This window comes from Pteronotus mesoamericanus, unplaced genomic scaffold, assembly GCF_021234165.1.
Source record: "Pteronotus mesoamericanus isolate MK-2021 breed Mesoamerican mustached bat unplaced genomic scaffold, CSHL_Meso_final scaffold_54, whole genome shotgun sequence".
In the NCBI taxonomy this organism is placed as follows: domain Eukaryota; kingdom Metazoa; phylum Chordata; class Mammalia; order Chiroptera; family Mormoopidae; genus Pteronotus; species Pteronotus mesoamericanus.
Genome location: NW_026555321.1, coordinates 29,409,345 through 29,422,708, shown reverse-complemented (window position 1 = coordinate 29,422,708; position 13,364 = coordinate 29,409,345). Strand labels below are relative to the sequence as shown.

General features: G+C 58.0%; 1 protein-coding gene across 1 annotated transcript in view; it reads right to left on the bottom strand.

Moving 5' to 3' along the window:
- PLXND1 (plexin D1) overlaps window positions 1–8,310 on the bottom strand; it is a 52,573-nt gene extending 44,263 nt beyond the window's left edge. The window contains exon 1 of the mRNA XM_054594877.1: window positions 6,971–8,310. Within this exon, the coding sequence (XP_054450852.1) occupies window positions 6,971–8,287 (1,317 nt within the window). The 5' untranslated portion in view covers window positions 8,288–8,310. The remainder of the gene's footprint in view (window positions 1–6,970) is intronic.
- Window positions 8,311–13,364: the final 5,054 nt, after the last annotated feature.

Below are 13,364 nucleotides of genomic sequence, written 5' to 3'. Positions count from 1 at the left end.
GAAGGAAACAGCCGAACTCTGGGGGTAGTAGCCAGGATCCAAATCCGTGTGGCTGGCACCAAGAGACTTTCCCGGCCTGTCCCCATGCGGGGACCTGGTTTCCATGGCAATCCCTACACTATTGTCAGAGCTGGAGAGGCCCTGGGGAGTCACCTGGTCCAGCCGCCCTGGGCGCTTCGAGAGAGAGCCTCCTGTTTCTGCCAGTACCAGGCAGGACTAATTTGGGGCTAGCACCCATGAGTCCCTTCTAGAGACAGATTAACTATGGGTCCCCAAAGCCTTGCTGGCCCTCCCCAGGCCACAGGACAGCGTCCAATCTTCAGCCTACACCCCAGACACCACACACTCTTAGCTCCCTCTGCCTGCTACCCAAGCCGCGTGCCACCGCACCTCTGGGCCTCTGTCCCTGCTGTGTCCTCTGCCTGGAATGCCTTCTGCAGCTCCATCTGTCAAAGCCAGGCTCCGACACCACTGTCTTGCAGGTGGCCTTCCCTGATTCCCTCAGATGAGGCTGGTCAGCATGTGGCTCTGGCTATAGCACATCTTCTGTCTCGATTTCCTCCCTGATCATCTGGGGGCTCCCGGAGAGTAGGGACAGTGTCTGATCCATCCCTTTTGGGGGGCTGCCATTTAACAAAGCTGAGCCCACCTATACTGCCACACTTCAGAGCACCCTCCACCAGGAGGACAGACAGGCAGAAGATGTTGCCCACGAGGAGCTGGGCTTTGGTGGGTGAAGGTGGAGCCCCCACCGGGGGGCCTGACCCCAGCATGGGACCATGCTGGACACTGGGCTGGGCAGTTCTGCAGGCCCCCTGGAGAGCTCTCGCCACTGCCCACAGCAGCCCCAGCAGGGGCAGAGCTTCCCTGGTCTCAGTCTCTCCACCTTCCAAAGCGACCCATTCACCCCTTCCCGTGCGATCTCAGGGCCCCTCTGGCTCACTCCCTGTGGTCAGTGTGTTCAGTGGACCAGGGAGGGAAGGGGATGAACACAGACTCTGTAGCCAGAAGCTGGCTCTGCCTTCTGCCCACTGTGTGTCCTCAGGCAAGTTATTTGGTCTCTCTGGCCTCTGTTTCCCCTTTTTATAGATCAGGGATAAGACTCAATTCATTCTGTACTTGGGCAGGTATTAAAAAATGTACATTAGGTAAAGTGCTTTGCAAAGTGCCCGACACAGAGCAAGTTCCCCAGAAACAACAGGAGGAATAACAACGCTGCTGATGGGAGCAGTTCTGGTGACAGAGTGAGGGCTCTTTGCCACCCACCATGGCCAAACTCAGATCGGGAGACTGAGGCCCAGAAAGGGAAAAGGACTCCTCTCTCCCGGGGCTCAGGCCTTCATGCTCCTTCTGTACACACTGTGTCTTTCTCCCCGAAGCAGCCAGAACTCGGGGCAGCCCATTTCCTTAACCTCCATGGAAACCAGCAGCAGTCGGCAGGCAAAATGAACCCTTGTGGAGGGTGCTTCTATAGGGGCTGACGCCGACTCTCACAGGCCTCCGCCAAATGCCAGCCGCCTGTGCTGCCTTTTGTTGAGCCCTCTTTACAGACTGGGAAATGGAGGCCCACAGAAGGTTAGTGACTTGCCCAAGGCCGCAGCAAGGAAGGCGCTGAGCCAAGATTTGAATCCAAGGAGTGGGCACCAGGGTCCAGCACTCACCCACCGCTCTGGGCCTGCCAGGGTGTGGAAGGTCTTAGCTGTGGGCATGGCCAGGGCCCTAACCGATCTTCCGTCCACCCTCCCAGCAAACGCCAGACATCGAGGTGCTGGCCTGGAGGAAAGGAGAAAGCCTGCCCACTTGGCCCCAGGCCCCAGCATGGTCTGTACCAGGTAAGGCTGGGGTCAGTGTTGAAAGGGATGTGTCAAGTCATCATTCAAATGGACCGCATCCCTCATTCTGACACCAAAAAGGCCAGGGGCTCACTCCTTCTCGAGTCCAGACAATTCCATTTTCAGAGATGAATGCTACCAGGTGCTCCCCTGCCTCTCCCACTTCTGCAGGAGGCCCCATCCGCCACAGGCCCCAACTTCCAGCCCGGCTTCTGCAGATGCCCCAGCGAGCCACGCCCCTCTCGGGGTCTGCGTCACTGCAGCGCCAGTCCAGCTCTATCAGGGCCTTCTGGGGAGCGCTACCACCGAAGGGGGTTTTGTACAAAGGGCTCCACCCCAATCTCCACTGGGGGTGGGGGATAATCACAGAACCCGCAGCAGAGAGCTCACAGCTAACACCATCACCAGTGTGGACAGCTGGTCTGCAGATCCCCACTCCCGCTCATCAGCTGCGTGACCCTGGGCCTCAGTTTTCCCAGGTGTAAACTGGGGATAACCGCACTTCTTGCTTCAAGAGGGCAGGAGGAGACGGGGGCTGTGGGATCAAAGGCATTGGTGTTTATGAAGGGCTGGCACAGTGTCCCTACGCAGAACTCAGAGCTCAGCCCCAGAGAGCCAAGAGGGCACCTACTCGGCCAGCCAGAAGCCCCGTGTCTGCCCCATCAACCGCAGGGACAGCAGGCCCACTATTCCCGTCTCAGCCTACGCCCTCCTACCTCTGAGCTCGCTGGGGCCCCCACAGCACTACCCATGCCCTCGCCTCACCCCTCTGTCTGACCCACCCCTGCTCACCTTCAGGGCCTGGTTTGATCCTCTACAATGTCCTCCCTCCTCTGAGCCCTCGCTACCCTGTTGGCTGATCCACACACTGAACACACTTTTCTCTGATGTAATTTTTTTCTCCTGGCACTAATATCATTTCCTGCATGTGAGATTTTAATCTGCCCACATCCTGGCCGGTTTTACAATGAGAAAGCATGAGACCCAAAGGGTAAAGAGTATAATTTACCCTGGTTCACAGAGCTTGCAGGTAGGAGAACAGGACTCAACGTCAGCTTTACCCTTACCTACCTGGAAATCCAGATGATATTCCCAGGGTGAGGAGGGATGTTAAGAGTCTGCTAGCCCAAGCCCTGTCTGTCTCTCTAGATTAGAAGGTCATCCCAGCCAGCCCATGAGAATCCCTTCTCCGAAGTCCTGCCAAGTGCCTCTGCTTATACCCTTGGCCACGGGGAGCTCACTCCCAGCCCCATCCAATTTCAAATGTAAAGCCCATCTTGGAATCTCTGTCTTCCTCCACCTCCACCCAGTATTTCAGCCCCTAAATTGGTTCAGAAAACGCCTTCTTGACAACCAGCACCCACCCACCACATGCCAGTTTAAAACCGCCTGAGGGGTTTTTTTTCACCTTTACTATAAAAAGACACCTTGAAAATACAGCACTGACATTTCCCTGTCAGTTTTCTTTTTAACTTAAAAACACAAAAATAATGGTCATTCAAAGGTAAGGGCAGGGTAGATCAGGGAAAGAAGTAAGACCCAGCCTTCCCTTGCCTTGCTGGGTGACCCTGTACCTCAGTTTCCCCCCTCAATAGCAGTGGCAACTTTCCAACTCACATTCACCTCAAACAGGTGAGGAAATGGATCCATGCTACTCTCAATAAATGTTGATTTCCCCACTCATTTTCTCTCTCAAAATATTCCAACAGCCCCAAATATGTTAAAAACAATCAGAGACAAAGTTGGGGCCCTCTGAGGGCTGAGGGAAACCCAGGCTCCCTGCCTCTGACCTCACACTTCAGTGGCTCCTCCTGTCGCTGCCCAATTCCCAGACTGAAGGTAGCAGCAGATGCTGAGACTTCATTGCCTTAAAGGTGGAGAGCAGGGGACAAAGCCTACCGGGTGAGGGGCTGGGATGTCCAAGGCCACCCCAACAGAGGCTATGGGGTTGAGAAACCCCAAAAACAACTGTGGAAAGCTGGGTTTCCAAAGGTCTGGCCATGTTACTACCTCTCTTGCCTGGAGGTCAGATGTCCCTGGAGAACAGATGGAAGAACAAGGTGCTGTCCCCTGGCCCAAGAGTACCAACTTCCATCTGATCCTGGGCCAGACTGGGCAGCTTCCTTCCCCGCCATCCTGTCTCTCCTCGCCTCTGGGGCTACATCCTGGCAGGGAGTCTGTCCCAAGCCCACTACTTCCCTCCAAGCCCCCAGCCGACCCATCACATCTCCGAGAACAAGGCCTGGCCCACCTGCACGGCTGCACCCAGCACCCACCACAGTAAGCGCTCAAGAAATATCTGTGAATCAGTGAGTGAACCTCCAGCCTGGGAGATGGCACCAGCCTCCCCACTACTCTCCCTGCCTCTCATCTTTCCTTCTCACCAGCCACCTAGAGACTTTTTAAAATAATACATTAAAAATAATCACAGTAATTGCAAGCACGTGTGCCAGCCACTCGACTAAGAGCCTCACATGTATTATCTCACTGAGTCCCCCACCACAGTCCTGTGAGGTAGGTACTTTTATTACCATTCCCCTCCCACAGAAGAAGACATGGAGACGCTCATTCAGACAGTATCACTCCTCTGGCTAAAACCCTTCATGGCTGGCTCCACATGTCCCGAGGATACAGTCTCTATTCTGTAATATGGCCAACCTGCACCCCACAAGCCCCACCCACCTCCCTTCAGATGCCCTAGCCCACCTTGCTGGGTCCTCCCTTCTCCCTCCAGGCATTTGTACAGGCTGTTCCCTCTGCCTGGACCCCTTCCTCTTCTCCTCTCGGCCTCACGTGCCTAACTCCTGCTCCTCCATCCACCTCGGCTTTGCTATCACCCCCCTCCCCTGGGGAAGCCGGGATGCCTCCCCGCTGGCTCCCTCATCCCCCTGGGCTGTAAGGGCCCGGCTGCACGTCAGTCCTCTGCTTGTCTGCATGGTCCACAAGATCAGAAACTGAGTCACCACTGGCCCCCAGTGCATAGCACAGGGCTGAGCACACAGTAGGGGCTTAGGAAATGTTTCCTGAGGCTTCTATCTGGTGCTACAGGTGGGAGATGGTAGTCTTCACTGCTACAGAAAAAGCCAAAATAGGTCACTCTGCTGTTCAGGACCAAGCCCAGACCTATGCAAATACTGTCCCCTGGGGTAATGATATCAACAAGAACAGCAGACCTCTACCAAGTGCTTATTGCGAGCCAGGTACAAAGCGCTTTATATTAATTAGTTCATTTAGTCCCTAAAACAATCCTTAGAGATTTGTTTTTATTATCCCCACTTTACAGATAAGGAAACTGAGGCTCAGAAAGGTTAAGTCCCTTGCCAAGGTCACACAGCTGGGAAGTGACAATGTAGGGTTTCAACCCAGGGTGCAAAGTCCAAATTCTTAGTCTGTAACTGGAAAGCTGGCAACAGCCTGGAGCACGGATAATGACCATTGTCCCCACCCGCACCTTGGGGCCTTGGACACATCTGGGAGGTCCAAGGGAGGACAGCACTGGCCTGTGCCCACAGCTGGGTACGGGAAAGGGGAGGGGGGTGGGGAGGACCCCCCCCCCAACAGGGAGCCACGGGGAGCATGGCTGAGGAGGGCTGAGAAATCGCCCCACCTTGGGGTCAGGAGGAGGCCCTTGGCCACTCTGTCCCTGGGGCTCTGTCCCTAGAGAGGCCCTGCTCCTCTAATAAAAGGGAAGCTCCAGGCCCCTTCAGCAGAATGAGTCACTACACGAGGCCAGTATGAAAATAAGGGACCTTGGAAACCAGGACAGTTTCTGCCAGAGAGGAAGGAGGAGACTGCGGAGCTGCCCACCCCAGCCCCCAGTCACAGATTCACCGAGGGCCTGGATGGAAAGGTCAAGGAAGGCCCTGGTTCAGACATGGTGTTCTGTCCATAGAGCGGGACTGACTCCCCATTCTACTTGAGGTCCGTGGGGACTGACCTCTAGTCGTGAGGCCCCCAGTAACAAAACCTACCCCCTCAAACACAGCCCACTGGGGTATGTAGCTCTGGGGAGAGGAATGGTCGATGTCTCAACCACAGCGCTGGGCGGCGGGTGGCAGAGAGCTCCCTGGGAGAGTGCCCTGCTCACCCACAGTGACCTTTACTTTCATGGCAGCCAGCTAGACGGGTGGTGGGTAGCCGTGGGAGCCGGACTATAGGAGAAGGAATCTGAGTTTTTCTCTAAGCCCCAGTGTTAGGCACACCCACAGGAAAGTAATTAAGCTCATGAGATCCTTGCCACACAGCCTGAGGTCCACAGAGAAGGGATGGAGCGGTGCCACAGGAGCCTGGCCCCAAGGAGAGCTCTGTAATCACCAGAAAAAATCTGAGTTTGGCATTTGCAGAGGGAGAAACTGAGGCTTCTCGGGCAGTGGCAAAGCCTGGGGTTCAGATGGATTCCCCAGACTCACACCCAGATGCAGAGTGTGGAAAACGGTGCAGGGGTTCACTTCCCAGAGTCCCCTGGAGAAGTGACCCTTTGCTGGTGAGTTCCCTTGAAGAGAACTGCACAAAGCTCCCTACTGCACCCCGTGCCACATCCCACAACTTCAACACACACACTGATCCCCCAACCTGGCCCCCTTGCCACTCCCCAACCCAGCCCAGACACCTACTGTGCCTTCCCACCCAGCTGGTGTGTCCCCACCATTCTGCAGCCCTTCCTCATTCCCTCCTGCGCCTCAAGGCCCAGTCCTGGCCCGTGCACACCCTTCTGGCCATGATACCTCCCCCCTCATGGCCCTTGATCAGACACGCACCCGCTCAGCTCACCACCTAAGACCCCCCCCCAGGTGCACACCTGAGCTATATATGCACTTTTAGCTCTCTTCAGCAGGTACCAGTCCGCAACTTGGAACCCGTCCACACACCTAGGTATTCACACCTGTAACCCAGCATTCACTTGAGTGACCTCACACGCACACCTGTGCCATAGTCGAGCCAGTGTCCCCACCTCAGCTGACACCTGTATCCTCGCGAGCACACCTAAATCCCCGCAAATGCGCCTGTGGCCTACAGCACACACCTGTGCCCCCACACACGCACCAGCAAGCCACTCAGCACGCAACCCGCCCAGTTACCCGCCGGCTCTCCCTTGGCGCCCTGAGCTGGGTTCCCCGCCACCCCATGCCTGGGCGTACCTGGATGTTGCGCTTGCGCTCGCAGGCTGGCCCGGTGCCCTGCACCACGCTGTCGAGCACCGCCACCACGTCGGGTGCCGGCTCCACAAAGCAGGCGGTGCGCGCGTCGCGAATGGCAGCTTGCACGTCGGCGAAGCGGAAGGCGCAGAGCGCGGCGGGAGCCGCGCGGGCCGCTGGGGCCCCCTGGGGCCGCTCGAAGACCGCAAAGAGGAGCTCTCGCGCGGGGAAGACCGACACCAGGCGGCTGTAGAGGTCGCCGCGGCCCGCGCCACCGGCGCACTGCAAGCCCAGCTGGATGTAGGACTCCGTGAGCTTCTTGGCGTCGCCGCCGGCGCCGCGAGGCAGGCAGATGCGCGCCAGTAGGCTTCGCGCCTGGCTCTCCTTGTCGCCCGCGCGCGCCTCGCTATTGAGTGCCAGGTACGCGTAGGACTGGACGCCCGGCGGAGGGTCGGGCGGGTGCAGGAAGGCGCGCACGAAGCCCAGTTTGTGCTGCTCCTTGGCCCCCTGCTTGATCTTGAGAATGTTGTCGTCGGAAGGGTTGAGGTCGAAGGTGAAGAGCTTGGCCAGATCGCCCCGTGCATCCAGGGAACGGATGGCGATCTCGGGCGTGTTCTCAAAGCGGTGGTCCTCTAGGCTGCGGTTACGCGGGAAGAAAGAGCTGCCGTAGCCGGTGTACGTGGCGCCCACGAGCAGGCGGCTGCCCCCTGCGCCGGCGGCGGGCGGCAGCACCAGCCCGACGGTGGACGCGTTCGGGTGATTGGCCGCCACGTTCAGCATGCTGGGGAACACGGTGACGGGCTCGGCGGGCGGTGCGGCGGGCGGGAAGCGCACGGCCACCGCCGAGATGTTGCCCCGGCGCCGCAGCTGGCAGAAGCCCTGGTAGATGGAACCGCACACGACCACCAGGTCCTGGCCGGGGTCCAGTTGTAGGATCTTATTGTAGTTGTCAGTGAGACGCCGCGGGTGCTCGCAAGAGGCCTGAGGCAGCTGCGGGGCGTGACACAGAGGGCTGTCGGCCACCGGGCCCACGGCAGCCTCGGCCTCCAGGCTCAGGTTGGCGCCCGACAGCTGGTAGAGGCGGTTGACGGCTGCCAGGTACACTGTCCCCGCCGCGCCGTCCAGGGCGAAGTTGTTGGTGGGAGTGGGCGAGGGGAAGCGGCGCTGGATCTCCAGGGCGCCGGCCCCCGCCCCAAGCAGCAGCAGCAGCAGGAGCAACGGGCACGGCAGCGGGGCCCGGAATGGCGGGCGCGGCGGCAGGGGGCTGGCCGCGGCGGCCCGGGCGCTAAGGGGTGCGCCGCCCGCGGCGCGACGAGCCATCCGGGCGTGCGCGGGCTGCGCGGCACGGCGAGTGCATGGGGCGCGGCGCGGCCGGGAGCCGGGAGCCCGGAGGCAGCAGGAGGCGGGGGGCGGGCCCGGGCCGCGAGCCGCTTCCTGCCCGCGCCAGCCGCCCCCGGCCCCGGCTGCCCCGGCCCGGCTCAGCCTCGCCGCGCAAGCCGGGGGCGGGGAGGGGGCGGCTCCGTTGCGGACACGCCCTCACGCCGCTCCCCGCCCGGCAGCGCCCCCCCCCCGGGTCCCCTCCCCCCCCCCCCCCCCCGCCCCCAGCGCCCCGGCCCGCTCCACGGGCAGCCCGCTGCCTTCGCCCGCCCTCCGGCCGCCCGGCCCTCACTCCGCTGTCGGAAGGTCCGGCCGCCCCGCGCCCTCCAGGACCCTCCCGCGTGGCGTCCGCGATCTGCGGCTCCCTTTCCCGGCGCCGCCTCCTCCTCCGTCGCTTATTCTTCTCTCCTTCCTTCCTCCTGGCCGCTTGGCCCGTCTCGCTCGGGCTGGTTTTCTGTTTTCTTTCCTCTCTCCACCCCTCCTCTGTCTCTCGGTGTCTCCCTGTCAATGTGTCTGTCTAACCCCCCTTCCCTTGTGTGTTGTCTCTCGCTCCCTTCCCTGTTTTTCTGTCCTTGGCTTGCTCTCCCTCTCTCTGTGACTCCCTCCGCTCCCTTCCCCGGGAATTCTGCTGCTCTCCCATTTCTCGGACCCCCTCCTCTCCCTCTTTGCCTTCTTGGTCCACAGACCTCCCTCTCTGCATCCCTCAGTCTCCCTTTTGCAGGGCACACTGTCCAGGCCTTAGCCACCCCTCGCCAAGGCCTGGGCACCTCCAGAGCCAGCTGGGCAGGGAGCACCACTCCCTCAGTCCCCACGATCTGCCCCGTCAAACCCCAGCCCTATAAAAGGTCCCAGCCTTATAAGTGATGGGACAGAGGGACAGAGCTCAAGGGTCAGACATATAAATCAAGAAAATGGAGAGAGGAACTATTTCAGGCATGTGCCAGGCTGTGGGGCAGTCTGGGCTGGCCTGGCCACACCCAGTCAGGCCTTGGTCCTGAGGGTGAGTGTCTCCAGAGGCCTCCTGTGGAGACTCAGCGCTGTGGGCCGCTGTTCTGCGGACTGCAGCTCACCAGGAGGCACTTCCCCTTTTTGGGAGACTCTGGAAGGTCCTAAACTCCTCTCAGATTCAGATCAGCCAAGCCATCCGGCACTGGGCCCCCTGGAAGGTGGAGGTAGGCACTGGGGTGGGCGGCAGGCAGCCATGACTCTAAGGTTGCAGAGCCAGTATGAAGAGCCTCTATGGCACACGGCCATGGTGGGTGCTCAGACAGGGCTCATCCCGTGCCGGCCTCTCTGCCAAGAGCTTTACATGAATTAATTCATTTCCTCCTCTTCACAGCCGTCCTCTGAGGCCGGCACTGTTATGATCCCAGGTTACAGATGTAGCACCTGAGCTCCAAAGGTAAAAGGACTGGCCGGAGAGTCACAGCTCATAAGGAACAGAACTGCAATGTTTGAAAGCCCAAATCTGTTGGCTTTGAAAGCACCTCAACTCATCCCCATCCCCAGGCCTGCTCTGGCCTCTCAGAACAGGAAGGGGGACTCCTATCAGACCCCTGGCTGCCACATGATACCCTGTGCCCCTTGTTCTGCGGGTTGGCCTGGCCTCAACTCACTTGTTCCCATCTGGCCGGGAAGGAAGGACAGGGGATTTCTCTGTGCCCCACAGGGTAGGCAGGAAAAGCCAGGCCTCCAGCAGCCCGCCACTTCCCTAGCCCAACACCCTTGTCCTGCTGCCTCCCTGCCATGAGTGTTCGCCCACCATGCCTGCCTTTTCCAACCCCCTCTCCCTTCCCCAACCTGTCCCAGGTCCTGCCCCTGCTTTGCTAGCCAGGAGTGTTCAGCTGCAGGAAATCAGAGGCTCTGCTTCTGGCTCCCCATCCCTCTGGGCTCAAAGCCACTCAGGGGACAGCCTGCTAGGACCCATGTCCCCCTTCCAGAGCTTGTGTTGCACCACCTGTAAAAGCAGAGTTGGGGAGTCCAGCAGCCTGCCCCAATGCACCTCACCCCACCTCTCCTCCAAGCCCTCCCCAACCCGTCCATCTGTCTGTCTCTCTTCATCCTTCTTTTTCTCTAGCCTTCCCCAGCCCATCTCTGTTTCTGTCTTCTTGCTCCTCCCAGCTCTTCTCTCTCTCTCTCTCCCCCCTAGTTTCTTCCCAACAGGCTCTTTCCACTCTCTGCCTGTCTCTTTGTGAGTATCTCTCTACCACTCTCTGTGTCTCTGTCTCTCTCAGTCTCCCTCTCTACCCCTGACTCCTCTCTCCCTCTTTCGCCCCTCCTAGCTTCCTTCCTGCCTCCAACTCATCTTGCCGCATCCTGCAGCTCCCCCCACTGAGCCCTGAGGATAATGCTCTGTGTCCTCGAAGCTCAGCCTGACACACATTGAAGATGGTTCTGGGCACTTCAAACACAAAACTACCAAGCTGAGTGCTACAACTGGAGCCACCCCAGGCTGGGGGAATGCAGGGCCAGCGTAGACCGAAAAAGGCTTGGCCAGGGTCTCAGTGTCCTGGCATAAGATGGAAGTTGAAGTGCTATGTGGCCTCCCTGAGCCTCAATTTCCTCATCTGTAAAATAAGGACAATCATAATAGCATACTGGCCCATGGGAGACTGTGAGATATGAAAAATAGAACATACCAGAAAGCACAGTGCCAGGCACATCACAGTCACTGGGCAAATGCCAGTTTCTCTCTGCGTGCATTGAGCGGTGGCACACCGGGGCCCCACTTCCTGTCTTGAGTCCCACGGCAGCTAGTGGAGTCCAGCACTGTCCTGGGCAATGCCATGCCGTCTTCATGGCCATCTGAGGAAACTGGGATTATTGAACCTCTTTCAGAGGTGGAGAAACTGAGGAGCATTAGCAAGGTGAGGATTTAAACTCAGATCTGTCTCCAGATCCTGTGCCTTCTCCTCTCTGTCCATTAGCTGGGTGCTTCTTTAGGCTAAGATGGGTCCTGGTGGCAGCCACCTGATAGCCCTGGCTGGGCAGAGGAGGTGCTGGTAACTCTTGGTGGAAGGGAAGAAGGAAGGAAGGAAGGAAGGGAGGAAGGAAGGAAGGAAGGAGAGAAGGAACCCATCTTCACCCTGGCTAAGATGCAATGGGGTGTCTTCCCAGAAGGGATTTAAGGGGGAACAAAGGAGAAATTGAGGGTACCCAGGAGGTGGGGTTAAGTAGCACCCAGCATTAACTAATTGAATTAACCAACTCAGATTAACCAACCCTGGATTAACTACTGATTCAGGCCATTTCAGTTTTTGTTCAAGCCTTCCGATTATATCAAAGAGAAGTGTTCTGTTTGGAGCTAATGCGTCTTTAATGCCTCTCTAACATTTGTCCTTGTCCATTTTTAATAGAAATAAGGTCTCAAAGTCATCACTGTCAACACCAGCCTTCTAGAATTTACTCATAGCTCCTTGTTTTCTTTATAATATTCGCAGTTATTTTCTGTTTTTGACAAGTTGTACTGGTTTTCCACGTACAATAGTGATGTCAAGTTTGATTAATAAATGCATTTATTGAAGGTTTTAAAATATGAGTTAATTTAAAGACAACTATGAAGTAGGTCATAATCCAGGTGGTACGAAGCACCTGAAAGTTGGGAAACATTGGTCCAATATGGTGCCTTTATAGATGAGGACATGGTGGCTCAGATGGGGCAGGTTCTTGCCTGGGCACTGAGGTGTCAATGGTCAGACGGGCCCAGAGAGGACGGGCCTGGGCCTTTCCCCCGCCAGGGCGGGGGGCGCCCATCCTGCCCTGTCCCCCCTCAGCTCACTGACGGCCCAGAGCGGAGCTATGAGAAGGAGGAAATGTTTTTCTTTTACAATTGGAAAAAATAACAGTGGGGCCAGAGCTGTGCAGGGAGGAGGGGGCTCCTGCCCTTGGGCCTGGTCTCACAGAACGCTTCCCCTGCAGGAAATGCTCCTGACACGCTGACTGCTCTGAGCACCGCCGCCTCGGTGACAGGAAGGGGCTGGAAGCAGACTCCTCCAGGACAGCTCGGCGCCCCCCGGCCTGGGTCTCTGCGCCTCCCGGAGCCGTCACTGAGGCGCCTTCGGGGCTTTGCCCGGATCATTTCCTCCTGGGAGCGGCCTGAAATGGGGTTTTATCAGCCCCATTTTACAGATGGGAATATTGAGGATCAGGGTGGTGCCACCACTTGCCTGCAGGGACACCAATCACTGGCCTCCAAACCCCACTCTTGACCACTGCATCCCCTTACCCCTTGCCTTAGACTTGAGACCCGAGTTCCAGACCCAGCTCTGCCCCCAGCTACCTGTGTGGCCTTGGTGACTCCAACCCTCTTGGAGCCTCGGATTCCTTATCTGGAAAAGGGGGCTATAATCCACCTTACGAGGCTGCTGTGAGGATGGGAAAACATCCACATGTCATAGTGCCCACTGTGTCAGCAAGTGTGGGATCCACTGTCTCTTCAGCTCTGAAACATGGGCTCCTCTCCCCTGAACCCCTCAAACTGATCATCTGTACCCCACTCAGGAGAGCCCTCAGGCCCAGATAATGGTGTCAGCCTCATGGCAGCTGTCACTGAGGCAAGCTGTCTGTGCCATCCCCTTTAAGGGCGCAGACGCACAAGATTACTTGTTTAACCCTCCATTGGATCTCCCTCCTCTCTTAAACATGGATACCAAGGTTCAGAGAGGCCTAGAGGCCTGCCTGAGGTCACACAGCAAATAAGTGGCTCAAAGTGAGTTCTACTCCCTCTGTAGCTCACCTGGCCCCTCTACATCAGATCTGTCATTGCCATGGCATCCCACTGGGTGGCCCAGGAGGAGTTGGGGTGACCCTCGAGTGGCAGCACTGACAGGAGACAAAGCACCCATCCCGCTAATGTGTTTCCCCACTGCACAGGCCACGAGAAGCTAGGGGGTTTTGCCACACTCTGGAATTCTGGAGCATTTCCCCCCTACCTCTGCTGGATGCCCCCCGGGGTGAGGAGAGGGTAGGAACCTTTTAGGTCTGGTTTCAGGGCTCAGAAGGAGTGGCCTGCCCTTGCCTG